Raw genomic sequence first — 12,229 nt, forward strand, 5'->3', positions numbered from 1 at the left:
GAAAGGGAAGGATGTGCCGAACCAGCGTCAAAATGTCGATGTTTGCGACCGCCGTTGAAGTGTGCTGGGGAAGGCACACACCACCAAAGACTGCGGCGGGAGGGCTGAGCCTGATAGCATGGCAGCCTAGTTTACCGGAGCTAGGGTTCGGTACTGCCCTGCATATGAACGAAATTGCATGTGAAGCAGGAACAACTGTGGAATATCAGATATCAATATACTATAAGCATATCCTAAGTCGCACAGGAAGAAAAAAAAGCGCAATAGCGCGGGGGCATCGGATCGTTAAAAAGGTCGTACACCCAAAGCCCATCCCAGAACACCATCTTCGCCCCCAAATAATGCATCGCGTGATTCAAACAAGAAGCAAGTGGTATCGCCAACAGCCCTTCATGTAACCCAACACCAATTTCACCTCGCCCATTCCCTAATTAACCCTCCTTGTAGAACTTCTTGAAAATCAAATGCAAGAACAGATTAACATTTACACGCACGGCGCCCGAGCCCGAGCCATCTTTACCATCTCCGAACAAGTTCATGAATTGGTGGTTGTCGAATTGCGCCTGAAGGAGGCCGTCGAGGGGAACTTCGGCAAAAGCACCGGGGATCATCATGCTGCCCTGCGAGCCTTGGATTTCAAAGATGCCCGTTTGATTCGAGGAGATGGTGATGTCGAGCCTATCCCACTGACGCTCTGGGTAGCCGTTCCAAGAAACCAGGATGCCCTTCTCAGCTAGATTGCGGGCTGAGTAGCGGAAGGAGCCGAAGAGATAAGAGCGGCCGGATCGTTGGAGTTCGCGCATATGGTTGTATTGGCGTGTGAAGGGAAGGAGGAACTTCTTCTTGCCCTTTTTGCTTTGAAAGGGTTACCATGGCTTGCTCGATGTAGTCGTTGTAGCTCTTGAGTTGGCCTTCCAGGAAGTGTGCCTTCTCGTCAAGGGCAGGCGAGGGTGCCTCGTACGCCATCGAGTTCCTTGGCGCGTTGTATACGACGGCGATGCTTGGTCCTGGATGTCGACGGCAATAGCATTAAGGAGGTCCTGGTAGTTGTTGTGGTGTGAGATGCGGCCAGCGCGTTGTAAGTGCACCACATTTTCGAGACAGTATTGTTTCAGGGTCGGGTAGTCGAGGTCCAATACGGAGTTAGAACCCATGTCGGTTGTGTAAGTGGAAGCGGCAGATGAGCGCAGTTGGCTGTGTTTTCGTGAACGGTCCTTCTGCTGCGCCGCAAGCTCTTCACGAACAAGAGCATCCCAGCGATCTTCGTCCTCGGGCATGATAGGCTTGGTCAGGATCTCGGTGAGGTTGGCACCAGTCTGGATGCGGATGATGTAAAGCACATAACGCTTCGTCTCCATGAAGAGTGATTTGATCTGCGCATCAGGATCTAGAATTGTTAGCAGAAGTTTAAGAAAGATAGCTGGAAGATAGCTTACCCTCTTGCTCGTGGTACTTGGGGTTGAGAGTCAAGGTGATCTCGGTTGAGCTGACGTGCAATAACTCATTCTCGTTGTTCTTTGCACTTCCGAGCTCACGAATGACTTCTCGAAGTGGGTCGTCCTGCATGGGACATAAACTGGGTAGATCGTCGATGACTAGATTGTGGATGGCGAAGACGTCTGCAAGCTTGATGTAAAGTGTCGGCTTGGTCCGGGCGAAGAGGTCATTGAATTCGTCAATCTCGAATTGAGTCTCTGCGTCGCGGACATTGATCATGTTCGACCAGATCTCCTGGACACGATCGATGGCTTCCGCGATATAGCTATTGAGAGGCTGAAGGTAAAGGTCTTCACCACCAAAGAGCTTTCCAGCTGCTACTTGGCCAAGAACCTTATTAACGGCACCTAGGTTCCGGTTCATGACAGGCGAGAGACCACGATCCACAACACCCCAGTGTTGTGGTTGAATGAGGGCGGGCTGGATGTAAGCCTTCCAAACCCAGTGGCCAACGATGACGAGAAGTTGTTCTTGCGCTTCGTATGGGAACTGCAGGCGCAGCTCTTCGAACATTTGCTGAGCCAGGTACCGAACTCCGTAGGGCATGCGATGAAGGATTTCTTCGAACATGGAGAAGTATTGGTCCGCAACATCTCGAAGATCCTGGAGATTGTGGATGAATGTTCCTCTGGTTTCTGGGTCCTTCAGAGCTACGTCACGAGACACATTGGGATCACGACGGCTTCGCTGGCCAGTGCGGAGCTCCTCGTTGTTGATCGCTGATCGGTAGATTTGCATTGGGTCGCTTTCCAGGTCAAGGTGCTCGTTCTCGATAATGTTCTCGCGGATGACCGGACCCAAAACTTCCTTCAAGAACTTGCGGTCGCGCGGTGATCGTACGTAGTTGCCGAAGAGTTTGGCCCAGAAGAAGTTGCCGCGAAGGAATTCCTGCAGAGTTCCACACCCTTCAATTTCCTCTTTCATTGAACGTGCTAGCACCTTCAACAACAAGTACTCTTCTCTCCGCTTTTGTGCCAGTCCGAAGAGGCTCATTGTCAGCTGCTCGATGCGCTTAGCATCCTTCTCAGCCAAATTCTGTTCGCGTATTCTCCTGAAAAGGCGTGCCATGTATTGTGGTTGAGTTTGGAGGACAAAAAAGAGCTCTTGGTATTGCTCGAGCTTGCGCCGAGAGTTCTTGTTGAGTGCCTTGAGATCAAACGGATCCTTGGAAGATATGTCTTTGCTGCTCAGCAGGGTGCCCACGTGGCCGCCGAAGTGCTTTTGATGCTTGACAACTTCGTCCAGTGTAATCTTGTTCTTGACAAGGAGGGCAATTTTGATGTCTAGCTGGTCGATGTATTGTTCGGCGAGCTCGTTCTGTCGGACATGCTGGACGACAGTCTTTCGCAGGCGCTCGAACTCAATCTCCTCGTCGAAGTCGATGTCATTGTCGTTGAGAAGGTGGACAAAGTTCTTGACGGTTGACACTGGTGGGTTCGTTCCGCTGGTCAAACTCTTGTATGCTTCGCCCTGTTGGCGGCCTCGGACGAAGCTCTGGATTTTGATAACCTTTTCCATGTTCTCCTTGTAAAATTGCTTCTTCTCGGCGTACTGTTGGCGAATCATCATGCCGCGCGCCAAAGACTGGAGCTCCATGATGGCTTCTTCGTGTTCTTCGACTTGACCGAGCTGGACGCCAATTTGCATGCGTAGTTGTACTCCACGGGCAACACTCTGGAGCTGAATGATTTCAGGTTCCTGCGCATTTAGATCACAGAGGATCTCGTAGGTACGTTGTCGCTGAACGAAACCGCGGCAAGCTGACTGGAGATCCAGAATGGTCGTGCCTTGTGCCTGTAGTGCCTTGAGATCAGAGAAGTGCCTCTGGCGTGAAAGAAAACCGCGAATGTACGATTGAAGAGAAAGAATGGCGTTTTGCTGTTCGCTCAGCTGTGCGACGGTATCCGCGACCTCTGAACGTATCCTTCCTCCTCTTGCAACAGCTTGGAAATCCACGACCTTGTACTCTTCAGCAGCCAATGCTTCGTGCACTTGCTGCAAAGAGTGCCTCAGGACGTCTCCTCGTACTTTGGACTGAAGATCGCACCAATTGACGTCAGAGCTTACCAGCTTGTCCTGCACATCGGCATTCTTCCTTCTAGCAATGATGCCTCGTGCGGCAGATTGTAGCATAGTAATAACAGATTCTTGGCGACGTAGACCTTCTTGGTCAGTCCGCATCGATTGGCGAATTTGCATTGCCCGAGCAACGGCTTGGATCTGCGCAATCTGCGCCTCGTTCTCCTTCAGTTCTGCCCACTCGCGATCGACTTGGTGTCTGACGAGAGCACCACGAATCATAGCCTGGATATGGATGATGGCCGGCTCGGTATCGCGAGTCTGGTGGTAACTATCACCAACACGTAATCGCTCTAGGGCTCCTCGTATCGCGGCCTGGAATTGTCTGATGCCGTGCTCGTGTCGCTGGATCTTGGACTTAGTGTACTGGACCTCTGCTCTAGCCTTGCGACCTCGGAACAGATTTTGCACCTTCAAAACCTGGAACTCCTTGTCTTGCCAGTACACCTCTTCGCCGCGCCTTTTTGATCGGACCATGAAGCCCCGGGCTGCACTCTGGAGAGTGATGGCGAATCGTCGCATGTCCAGTCGGTAGTAGGCGATCTGACGTGCCCAGTCGCCGCGGATGCGCGATTGAAGATCTGCGATGAGGTGTTCGTTGTCCCAGAGATCTTGCATCATGTTGCCCAGGCGAATGCGAACAAGAGCGCCCCGTACTTGTGCTTGTAGGTCGAGAATGACGTCCTCGTTTTCTGCAAGTTCGCGGTCTATGCGATCTTCCTCTGTTTCAACGGGCTCGGGCTCCGGTTCCACTTGGAAGTTTGCCTGCATGCCAGAGAAGTTGGGCATGCTTACACCGGACTTATCCAGGCCTTTTTGCGTTGCCTCCAACTCGTGGTCTTCGAATTGCAGTTTACCCACCAAGTTGCCGATGCGGAAGTCGACGATGCCTTTGCGGAAGAGAAGCCATGACAGCGCGTGGATGCAGTAGATGACCTTGGGCACGTTCTTCTTCTCGTACAAGTCGACTAATTCGAAGCGGAAGAGGTCGGGCAGCTCGACTTCCGAGAGGAACTTGAAGAAGTGGGCGTAGTTGTTCGAATGGCGGTACTGCAGCTTGGGGTCTCGGAAGATTCGTAGCGGTTGACCTTTGATCGCCTGCACAATCTCGGCGAGCGTAACACCATTCCTAAGGGCTTCTTCCAGTTCCACGACCGGCGGCAGGTCACTCTCGATTATGTCCTCCATCCACTCTTTGGCTTCTCCAATATGACAGAGGTATTCGTATGCTTGCAGAAATTGACGTTGCTGATCCATCCAGTTCCGGTTCGCCCATGTTGAGGCGGTCTTTTTGCCTCGCGCATCGTCGGACCGTTGCAACCTCCTTCGTCCATGCAGACCCACCACTTCTTGCTCTGGCGACTTGATGGCAAAGTCGCCCTCTTCTCCGGCTGTGGCGAACTTGGACAGTGTGCGCATATGGCCGGTCGACGACTTTTGCAGACTTTGCAGTGCTGGGCCTTCAAGGTGCGTTGACAGGGGGCGGGATGAATGATCGCGGGTGGGTGCACGTATCGAGTCTGCACGTGAAATGGCTATTGAGAGCGGTCGTGGTTTGGCGGGAGGCGAGACGGAGCCATCGAAGGGTGTTTGCCGCATGTTTTCCACGCTATGCGATCGCATGTGGTTGTGAGTCGGGATATGCGCTACAGCCGGCAACGGCTTGTCGGCCAGCGGCGAGCTTTGGGGCACCTGCTGCAGAGGGCGCAGCGCCTTTCGCACGCTGGAGAATGCGCTCGCGGGGTCCGTGTCGTCAGAGCCAAAGTAGCTCTCTGACCGCGGATGCGAGAGTGCTGTGGCCTCACTCAGTCCCCGCCGGTGCCCCGGTCGCTCATAGCCATTAGAGGCGGCGCTGGACTGTGTGCTCGACCGGCTCGGTGGGTGTTGTAGGGAGCCGCCCGAATACGCTGAAGAGCCATTCGAGGCGGTCGATGTCTGTCGGAGTGGGGAGGGCGATGCGGTCTGGTGCCCAAGGCGCGTTCGCGGGGTGTAGGAGGAATAGCTCATGGCGGGAGCAGCGTTCGCGAGTATTATCGTAGTGTCAGATTACGTGACATATGTTGTGCGCCGTGGAAGGATGTTCTGGCGGCTGTCGTTGTGATTGAGGCCGCAATGTTGGCCAAGTGAGATGCAAGATGCAACGCGCCTGCTTGCAGTAATTCGTAGAGTCGGGAACCAACAAATTCCCAAAAATGCGCCACAGAGCCGCAGGACACAGCCGGCAGCAATAATCGCACTGCGAAGGAGAAATTAATGCGGAATGTAAAGATGGCAATAGCTATGAGGGCCGCTGCGGCGATGATCTGAAAGTGGAAATGTGCGGATGGTGCACGGCTGTTTACGAAAGCGCTCAAGCTTTGGCCGTTGTTGTGGAAACAGCGCTACGAGAATCAGATGGCCCAACCCACGTCACACACGCCTCGCATCGTCCGAGTCGAGGCCCAATTCATCCGTCTCCTCTCTCCAGACTCATCGTGCACATCAGCGGTCAATTATTGCTTCATGTGCCGAAGCAGATCGCTCTTTATGTCTATTTCTGCGCTACCTATGCTGCATCCTGTCACCCATGAGAGACTGTACAGTGCTGCGTGTTGCTCTAGTCATAACAAGGGCAGGGCACCTCTAGCATCCTTACCCATCCCTTCACAAGTGCCGCTGAGTGCTATCTCATCTCATCGGATCGCCGCTATTGTGTCGGAGAATTCGACACGGACTCGACATGACATGTACGTTGACGGGATGCTGCTTGCACATGTGGCGCCGGCTAGGCCGCCCAGAGATGTCGAGAACATCAAGTGGCTTCCAACGACTCCTTTACCGGATTGCAGCTCACATAGCTCTTAGCGCGGACACGGGCTCTACTGCGTACCTAGCAGTCTCCAGCGATTTCACGTCGCGACACCATCTCGTAGGGCTCGCTGCTTAATCATCAACAACGCGGAAGGAACACGCTAGAGGCGGGGTCACATGGTTTGCGCTCGGGCCATGCCGCCCACCACAAATTCCGCCGCGCGAACTTTTCGTCTTCTTTTTCTTCTTGGGAAAACTGGAATTTTCCCCGGCCAAAGTTGCATCACAACTGCGGTCTGTCGCTATTAGTCAAACCTCACACGCTCTTCTCTGTTCTTTGAGAAGCAGTATTCTATATCGTCATGCCCATTTCCAACGGAGACGCCATGACCAACACCGCCGTCAACGCTCTGGACTACACCACGGCTCTCGAGGTGCTCAAGAATGAGTACCAAGAGCGCGATGGCATTGACGTCAAGACACTCATCGACTCCAAGAAGAACGGTGGCCTGACGTACAATGACTTCCTCATGCTCCCGGGCTACATCGGTGCGTGAGTCCCAAGTAGTGCTTCTTCATAAGCAGGAGACTTGAACTTTACTTGGCGCGCACACTCGTGTCGCGGACCTATAGAAGCAACTCACCTGCTATGGCTTGCAACTTCATCATGCTCCAACAGTTGCGCAAAAAACGTAGGAGAAGAGTGCGCCTAACATTCATACAATAGGCTTCCCCGCCATCGACGTCAACCTCGATACTCCCATCACGAAGCGCATCACCCTCAAGACACCCTTTGTCTCTTCGCCCATGGACACGGTCACCGAACACAACATGGCTATCCACATTGCCTTGCTCGGTGGCCTGGGAGTGATTCACCACAACTGCTCGCAGGATGACCAGGCCGAGATGGTGCGCAAGGTCAAGCGCTTTGAGAACGGCTTCATCCTCGACCCCGTTGTGATTTCGCCTACCACCACTGTCGCAGAGGCCAAGGCGCTCAAGGAGAGGTGGGGTTTCGGTGGTTTCCCGGTCACTGGTAAGCATGTCAATTTTTTTTACCCTCAAGTTTTCTGTGATGATCAACCTTACTTTATAACTTTCGTTCATCCGCAACGATTCCGTCGTGCTGTGGAGTATGTATTTCGACTGATGCAAACTTTTTACAATGGCTTGTGCATATACCGAAAAGCAATATGCTAACAATCCATTCTCAGAGGACGGTAGCCTTCGCTCCAAGCTCGTCGGTATCATCACGCCCCGAGACATTCAATTCCACGACAAGCTCGATGACCCCGTCACAGCCGTCATGTCCACCGATCTCGTCACCGCGCCCTATGGCATCGACCTTAAGGAGGCCAATGACATCTTGAACAAGTCGAAGAAAGGCAAATTACCCATTGTCGACGGAGATTTCAACCTGATTGCGCTCCTCTCGCGCTCCGACTTGATGAAGAACTTGAACTTCCCTCTGGCGTCAAAGCTGCCCCATTCCAAGCAGCTCATCGCGGCGGCGGCCATTGGTACTCGCCCAGAGGACAAGATCCGCCTGCAGAAGCTCGTAGACGCTGGTCTCGACATTGTCATCCTCGACAGCAGTCAGGGCAACAGTATGTACCAGGTCGACATGATCAAATACATCAAGGAGAAGTACCCTCAGCTTGACGTGATTGGCGGAAACGTCGTCACCCGGGACCAAGCTGCTGCTCTCATCGCTGCTGGAGCTGATGGCCTCCGTATCGGTATGGGCAGTGGAAGTGCTTGCATCACCCAAGAGGTCATGGCTGTGGGAAGACCCCAGGCTACCTCTGTCTTCAACGTCACTTCCTTCGCCAAGCGGTTCGGTGTACCCTGCATTGCAGATGGTGGTATTCAGAACGTCGGTCACATCGTCAAGGGTCTGGCCATGGGTGCGTCGTCCGTCATGATGGGTGGTCTCCTTGCGGGAACTACCGAGTCACCTGGAGAGTACTTCGTCAGCCGCGATGGTCAGCTCGTAAAGGCATACCGTGGGATGGGCAGCATCGCCGCCATGGAGGACAAGAAGGCGGGTGCGGGCAGCGCCGATGCCAAGGCTAGCAATGCCGGTACTGCACGCTACTTCTCTGAGGGTGACCGTGTTCTCGTTGCACAGGGTGTCTCCGGCTCAGTTCAGGACCGTGGCTCCATCACCAAGTTCGTCCCGTACCTTATGGCTGGTGTCCAGCACTCGCTGCAGGATATTGGTATCAAGAGTTTGACTGAGTTGCACGAGGGTGTTGACAACGGCACAGTCAGGTTCGAGTTGAGGACTGCTAGTGCACAGGCCGAGGGCAATGTTCATGGCCTGCACAGCTTCGACAAGAAGCTCTACTCTTAGGCAAAGGCTTTGGTAAGTCTGTAGCATGCATTGGATCGGCGTTCGTTGGGTGAATTCAATCTTTCACGACTTCAGACATGTGAAGACGACTTGATGGATTACGTTTGGAGAATGGAGGTTAGACAGGCACAAAAGCAATGATACCACGATCTTTATGTTTATACAAGCTTTCGTTCGATTTGTGTGATGAAATGCGACTGTTCGGTCGACTAGCGCGCCTACTCTTTCGAAACTACTTGCAACCTCGGCATCTTTCTCCCCGCGTCTGTGAACTTCACCAAACATAATGACGCGCCAACGCCCGTTCTCGACCTTATTTGCGGCTGATCATGCCAAAGCCGAGCTTAATCAAAGTATCCCTCATTGAAAATCGACTTGTGAAGTTGCGTGTACTTCCATCTCCAGTGTTCAGCCTGTCGCGTCGACAGCAGGCCATTCTACGTACTACACCTCAAGCCTTAGCATTTACAAGTCGTAGCTTCAGAGCTCGTGTGCCCTTCAGTCTGCCATTGCAGAAGCGCAAAATGTCAACACCGGCGGATCACAAGCCAGCGAAGCAAGCGCCAAAGGTTCCATCTGTACCACGACCCAGCGCGAGGTATGTCGATCTCAAAATGAACATAGCAGTATACTCACGCGGTCTAGTGTTCTCGTAATTTCTCCAACGAACCAAATCTTGCTCCTCCATCGCGTCAAACAAGCCTCGAGCTTCGCAGCTGCACACGTCTTTCCAGGAGGCGCGCTCAGTAAAACGCATGACGGCAAGATACCAGACGTGAACGACCCGGGCCGACATCAAGATGGCCCAGCGTACCGCATTGCAGCTATTCGCGAGACCTTTGAAGAGAGCGGCATACTCTTAGCCAAAAGCAAGAAAACAGGCAAACTCTTCACCGATATCAGCGACGGAGAACGTGAAGAAGGGCGCAGAGCCATACATGCAGGGAAGACCAAGTTTGCCAACCTCCTCGAGAACTGGGGCGCAACACCAGACACCGAGTCCCTTATCCCCTTCACGCGCTGGATCACCCCTCCCAACGTGCCCAAGCGCTTCTCCACACAAATGTACATCTACTTCCTCCCCCTCGGCTCTACATCGCCGACCAAGAAAGCCGCACCAACAGGTACGCCGCCTGGCTCTGGCCTCGAGGAAGAAGACGAAATCGTGATTCCCAACCCTACCCACGACGGTGGCATAGAACATACCGCCGCGCGTTTCCTCCCACCCAATAAATGGATCGATCTGGCGAGACAGAACCGGATTATTTTGTTCCCACCTCAGTTCTTCTTGACGTTGATGCTCGCGCCATACCTCTCGTCCACGGTGACTAGTCCGTCCTCGCCCATCCCCTCACCGCAGCAACTCCAACAGGAGCGCGAGAAGTTGCTGGACTTCCTCGCTAAACCGCGTATGTATGACGGCCAGCCGGAAGTTTCATTCGCGGAGGCGTGCATTTCGCCGATTGTGCTGGGCAAAGGCGAGTATGGCGAGAAGAGCCAGGATGGTGTGGGTGGCGTGGACAAGTACACTGCTGTCCTGGTACTGGATAGGCCGGGGAAGGAGGTGGATGCGCAGGGGCAGGGGAGGAGGGGGATTAGAGAGTGGGTTGTTACGACGAAGTTCAAGGGCGAGGGGCCGCGGGATGTGGATGTTAGGAGACGGGAGGAGGTTTTGGGAGAGGGGGGAGGGGAAGTTGTAAGGGATTGTGAAGGCTTGATTGCGATGGTGTGGCCTGTTGGTTTGATGCGACAGCGCTGTCTTGCAAGATTTGGAATATCGTCGACCGTCCAGCGATACATGTTGGAAATGTCACGCTAGCTTTCTAAGCAACGACGTAGAATGTCTCAACATTACTTGCTATCGCTCTCTTCGCGTCCGGGGACTCGTCAAATCTCGCAGCCCCGTCCTAGTCTGAACACGATGTATCAACCTTAGAGCCACTAATCGATGCATGTAGACCCACGATATACATTCTATAACCCATAGGTTATGCCGACCCGTTAGGTTCCTACCTCCAAACAAAGAAGCTGACATGTGGTTTGGGTTTCCTGGATGTGATTGGTGGAAGAAGCTGTTTAGGTGAATCGGACCGTCTCGTGCTCCATGTGCACCTGCCACTAAGATAATTTTCTCGACAACAATATCCCTTATTTCGTCAAACCACACAGAATGGCGGGCATTAATAAAGAAAGTAGAGTGTTCGTCACTGGAATCAGCGGCCTCGTCGGCTCCCATGTCGCCGATCACTTGCTCCGGGCTGGGTACCGTGTCCGGGGCGCTGTGCGCAGCGAGCAAGAGGCACAGATGGTGCAAACCATATTTCAGAATCGTCATGAGAATGCATCCGAACTATTCGAGACTGTCATTGTGGCAGATTTGAAATTGCCTGGGGCATTCAAAGGCCTCCTCGAGAATTGTGAAGGAGTTGCTCACGTCGCGAACGATATGAGCTTTTGCCCTGATCCTAACGTGGTCATTACTGGATGTGTCAACGGTATCAAGGCAATCTTGAAAGAAGCCAAATCGACACCGTCCATAAAACGATTTGTCTACACGTCAAGCAGTAACGCGGCTACAAGACCTTTGGTCGGCGAGGCGAGGCATGTCGATTCGAACACATGGAACGAAGATATCTCGAAAATTGCATGGGCACCACCACCCTACGAGCCTGACCGAGCCTATGCTGTCTACGCGGCATCCAAAGTTGCCTGCGAACGTGCAGCGTGGGACTTCATGAAAGAGCAGCGACCGAACTTCGAATTCAGCACCGTGCTTCCAAATTATACAACCGGCATCCTCTTACAGCCCCTCAGCATTCCGGGTATAGGTAGTACTGCGCGCTGGGTGCGCGACGTTTTCGATCATCCATTTGAGGAAGAGTTCGTGACGAAGCTGCGAGACCAGGATCCCCAATGGCAAGTCGACGTGGAGGACATTGCAAAGTTGCATCTTGCAGCGCTCACGATGGATGATGTTCGGAGTGAGCGCCTGTTCGGGTTCGCATATCGCTTCAATTACAACAGCTTCCTCCATGCCTTCAGGAACATAGCACCTGGCCGACAGTTCCCTGCGGATGAGCCTGGACAGCAGCAGCCAAGTACGACAATTGAGACCCAGCGATCGGTCGAGCTTTTAAAGAGATTTGGAGCAGACGGCTGGGTGCCATTCGAGGAAAGCGTCCGACGATCTTGCTTGAACAACTACGGAGATGGGTTCGGCGTCTACGATGGAAACACTGGGCATGTATAAGGCTGCCCAGGTGTGCACCATTCACAGGCTCTACGTCATATTATGGTTGTCGCCAGATCATAATGTTTAGATGTACCCCGCAGACGGAGCCGAGCAGCACGCTTCGCGTGTTTTAAGACATTTAGGCCGCCTGCGCTCCGCCCCTGCCTAGACAAGCGCGCCGCATCAGGCTGCCACTCGATTAGAACTTCACAACTCAAAATCTATAAGAAGCATTCAATTTCTATTGGCAAAGATCACAACATTTGTGATCTGGA

General features: G+C 53.2%; 4 protein-coding genes across 4 annotated transcripts; 3 read left to right on the top strand and 1 right to left on the bottom strand.

Moving 5' to 3' along the window:
• Positions 1-431: 431 nt before the first annotated feature.
• On the bottom strand, positions 432-4,995 carry SNOG_00420 (hypothetical protein; the record flags this gene model as incomplete). The annotated part of the gene is given in 4 exon segments (XM_001791054.1): positions 432-855; positions 881-973; positions 991-1,387; positions 1,437-4,995. The coding sequence occupies 4 exon segments, from the start codon at positions 4,993-4,995 to the stop codon at positions 432-434; spliced, it is 4,473 nt and encodes a 1,490-aa protein (XP_001791106.1).
• Positions 4,996-6,728: 1,733 nt separating this feature from the next.
• SNOG_00421 (hypothetical protein) lies at positions 6,729-8,888 on the top strand (the record flags this gene model as incomplete). The annotated part of the gene is made up of 3 exons (XM_001791055.1): positions 6,729-6,919; positions 7,071-7,402; positions 7,581-8,888. 3 exons carry the CDS (start codon positions 6,729-6,731, stop codon positions 8,720-8,722), a joined length of 1,665 nt encoding a protein of 554 aa, XP_001791107.1. The 3' UTR covers positions 8,723-8,888.
• A 358-nt stretch (positions 8,889-9,246) lies between these two features.
• On the top strand, positions 9,247-10,583 carry SNOG_00422 (hypothetical protein; the record flags this gene model as incomplete). Its single annotated transcript, XM_001791056.1, has 2 exons — positions 9,247-9,320; positions 9,368-10,583. 2 exons carry the CDS (start codon positions 9,247-9,249, stop codon positions 10,539-10,541), a joined length of 1,248 nt encoding a protein of 415 aa, XP_001791108.1. The 3' UTR covers positions 10,542-10,583.
• Positions 10,584-10,892: 309 nt separating this feature from the next.
• On the top strand, positions 10,893-11,972 carry SNOG_00423 (hypothetical protein; the record flags this gene model as incomplete). The annotated part of the gene is made up of 1 exon (XM_001791057.1): positions 10,893-11,972. The coding sequence occupies one exon, from the start codon at positions 10,893-10,895 to the stop codon at positions 11,970-11,972; it is 1,080 nt and encodes a 359-aa protein (XP_001791109.1).
• Between the last annotated feature and the right edge of the window lie 257 nt (positions 11,973-12,229).

The sequence above is a fragment of the Parastagonospora nodorum genome (assembly GCF_000146915.1).
Source record: "Parastagonospora nodorum SN15 chromosome Unknown scaffold_1, whole genome shotgun sequence".
NCBI classification, from domain to species: domain Eukaryota; kingdom Fungi; phylum Ascomycota; class Dothideomycetes; order Pleosporales; family Phaeosphaeriaceae; genus Parastagonospora; species Parastagonospora nodorum.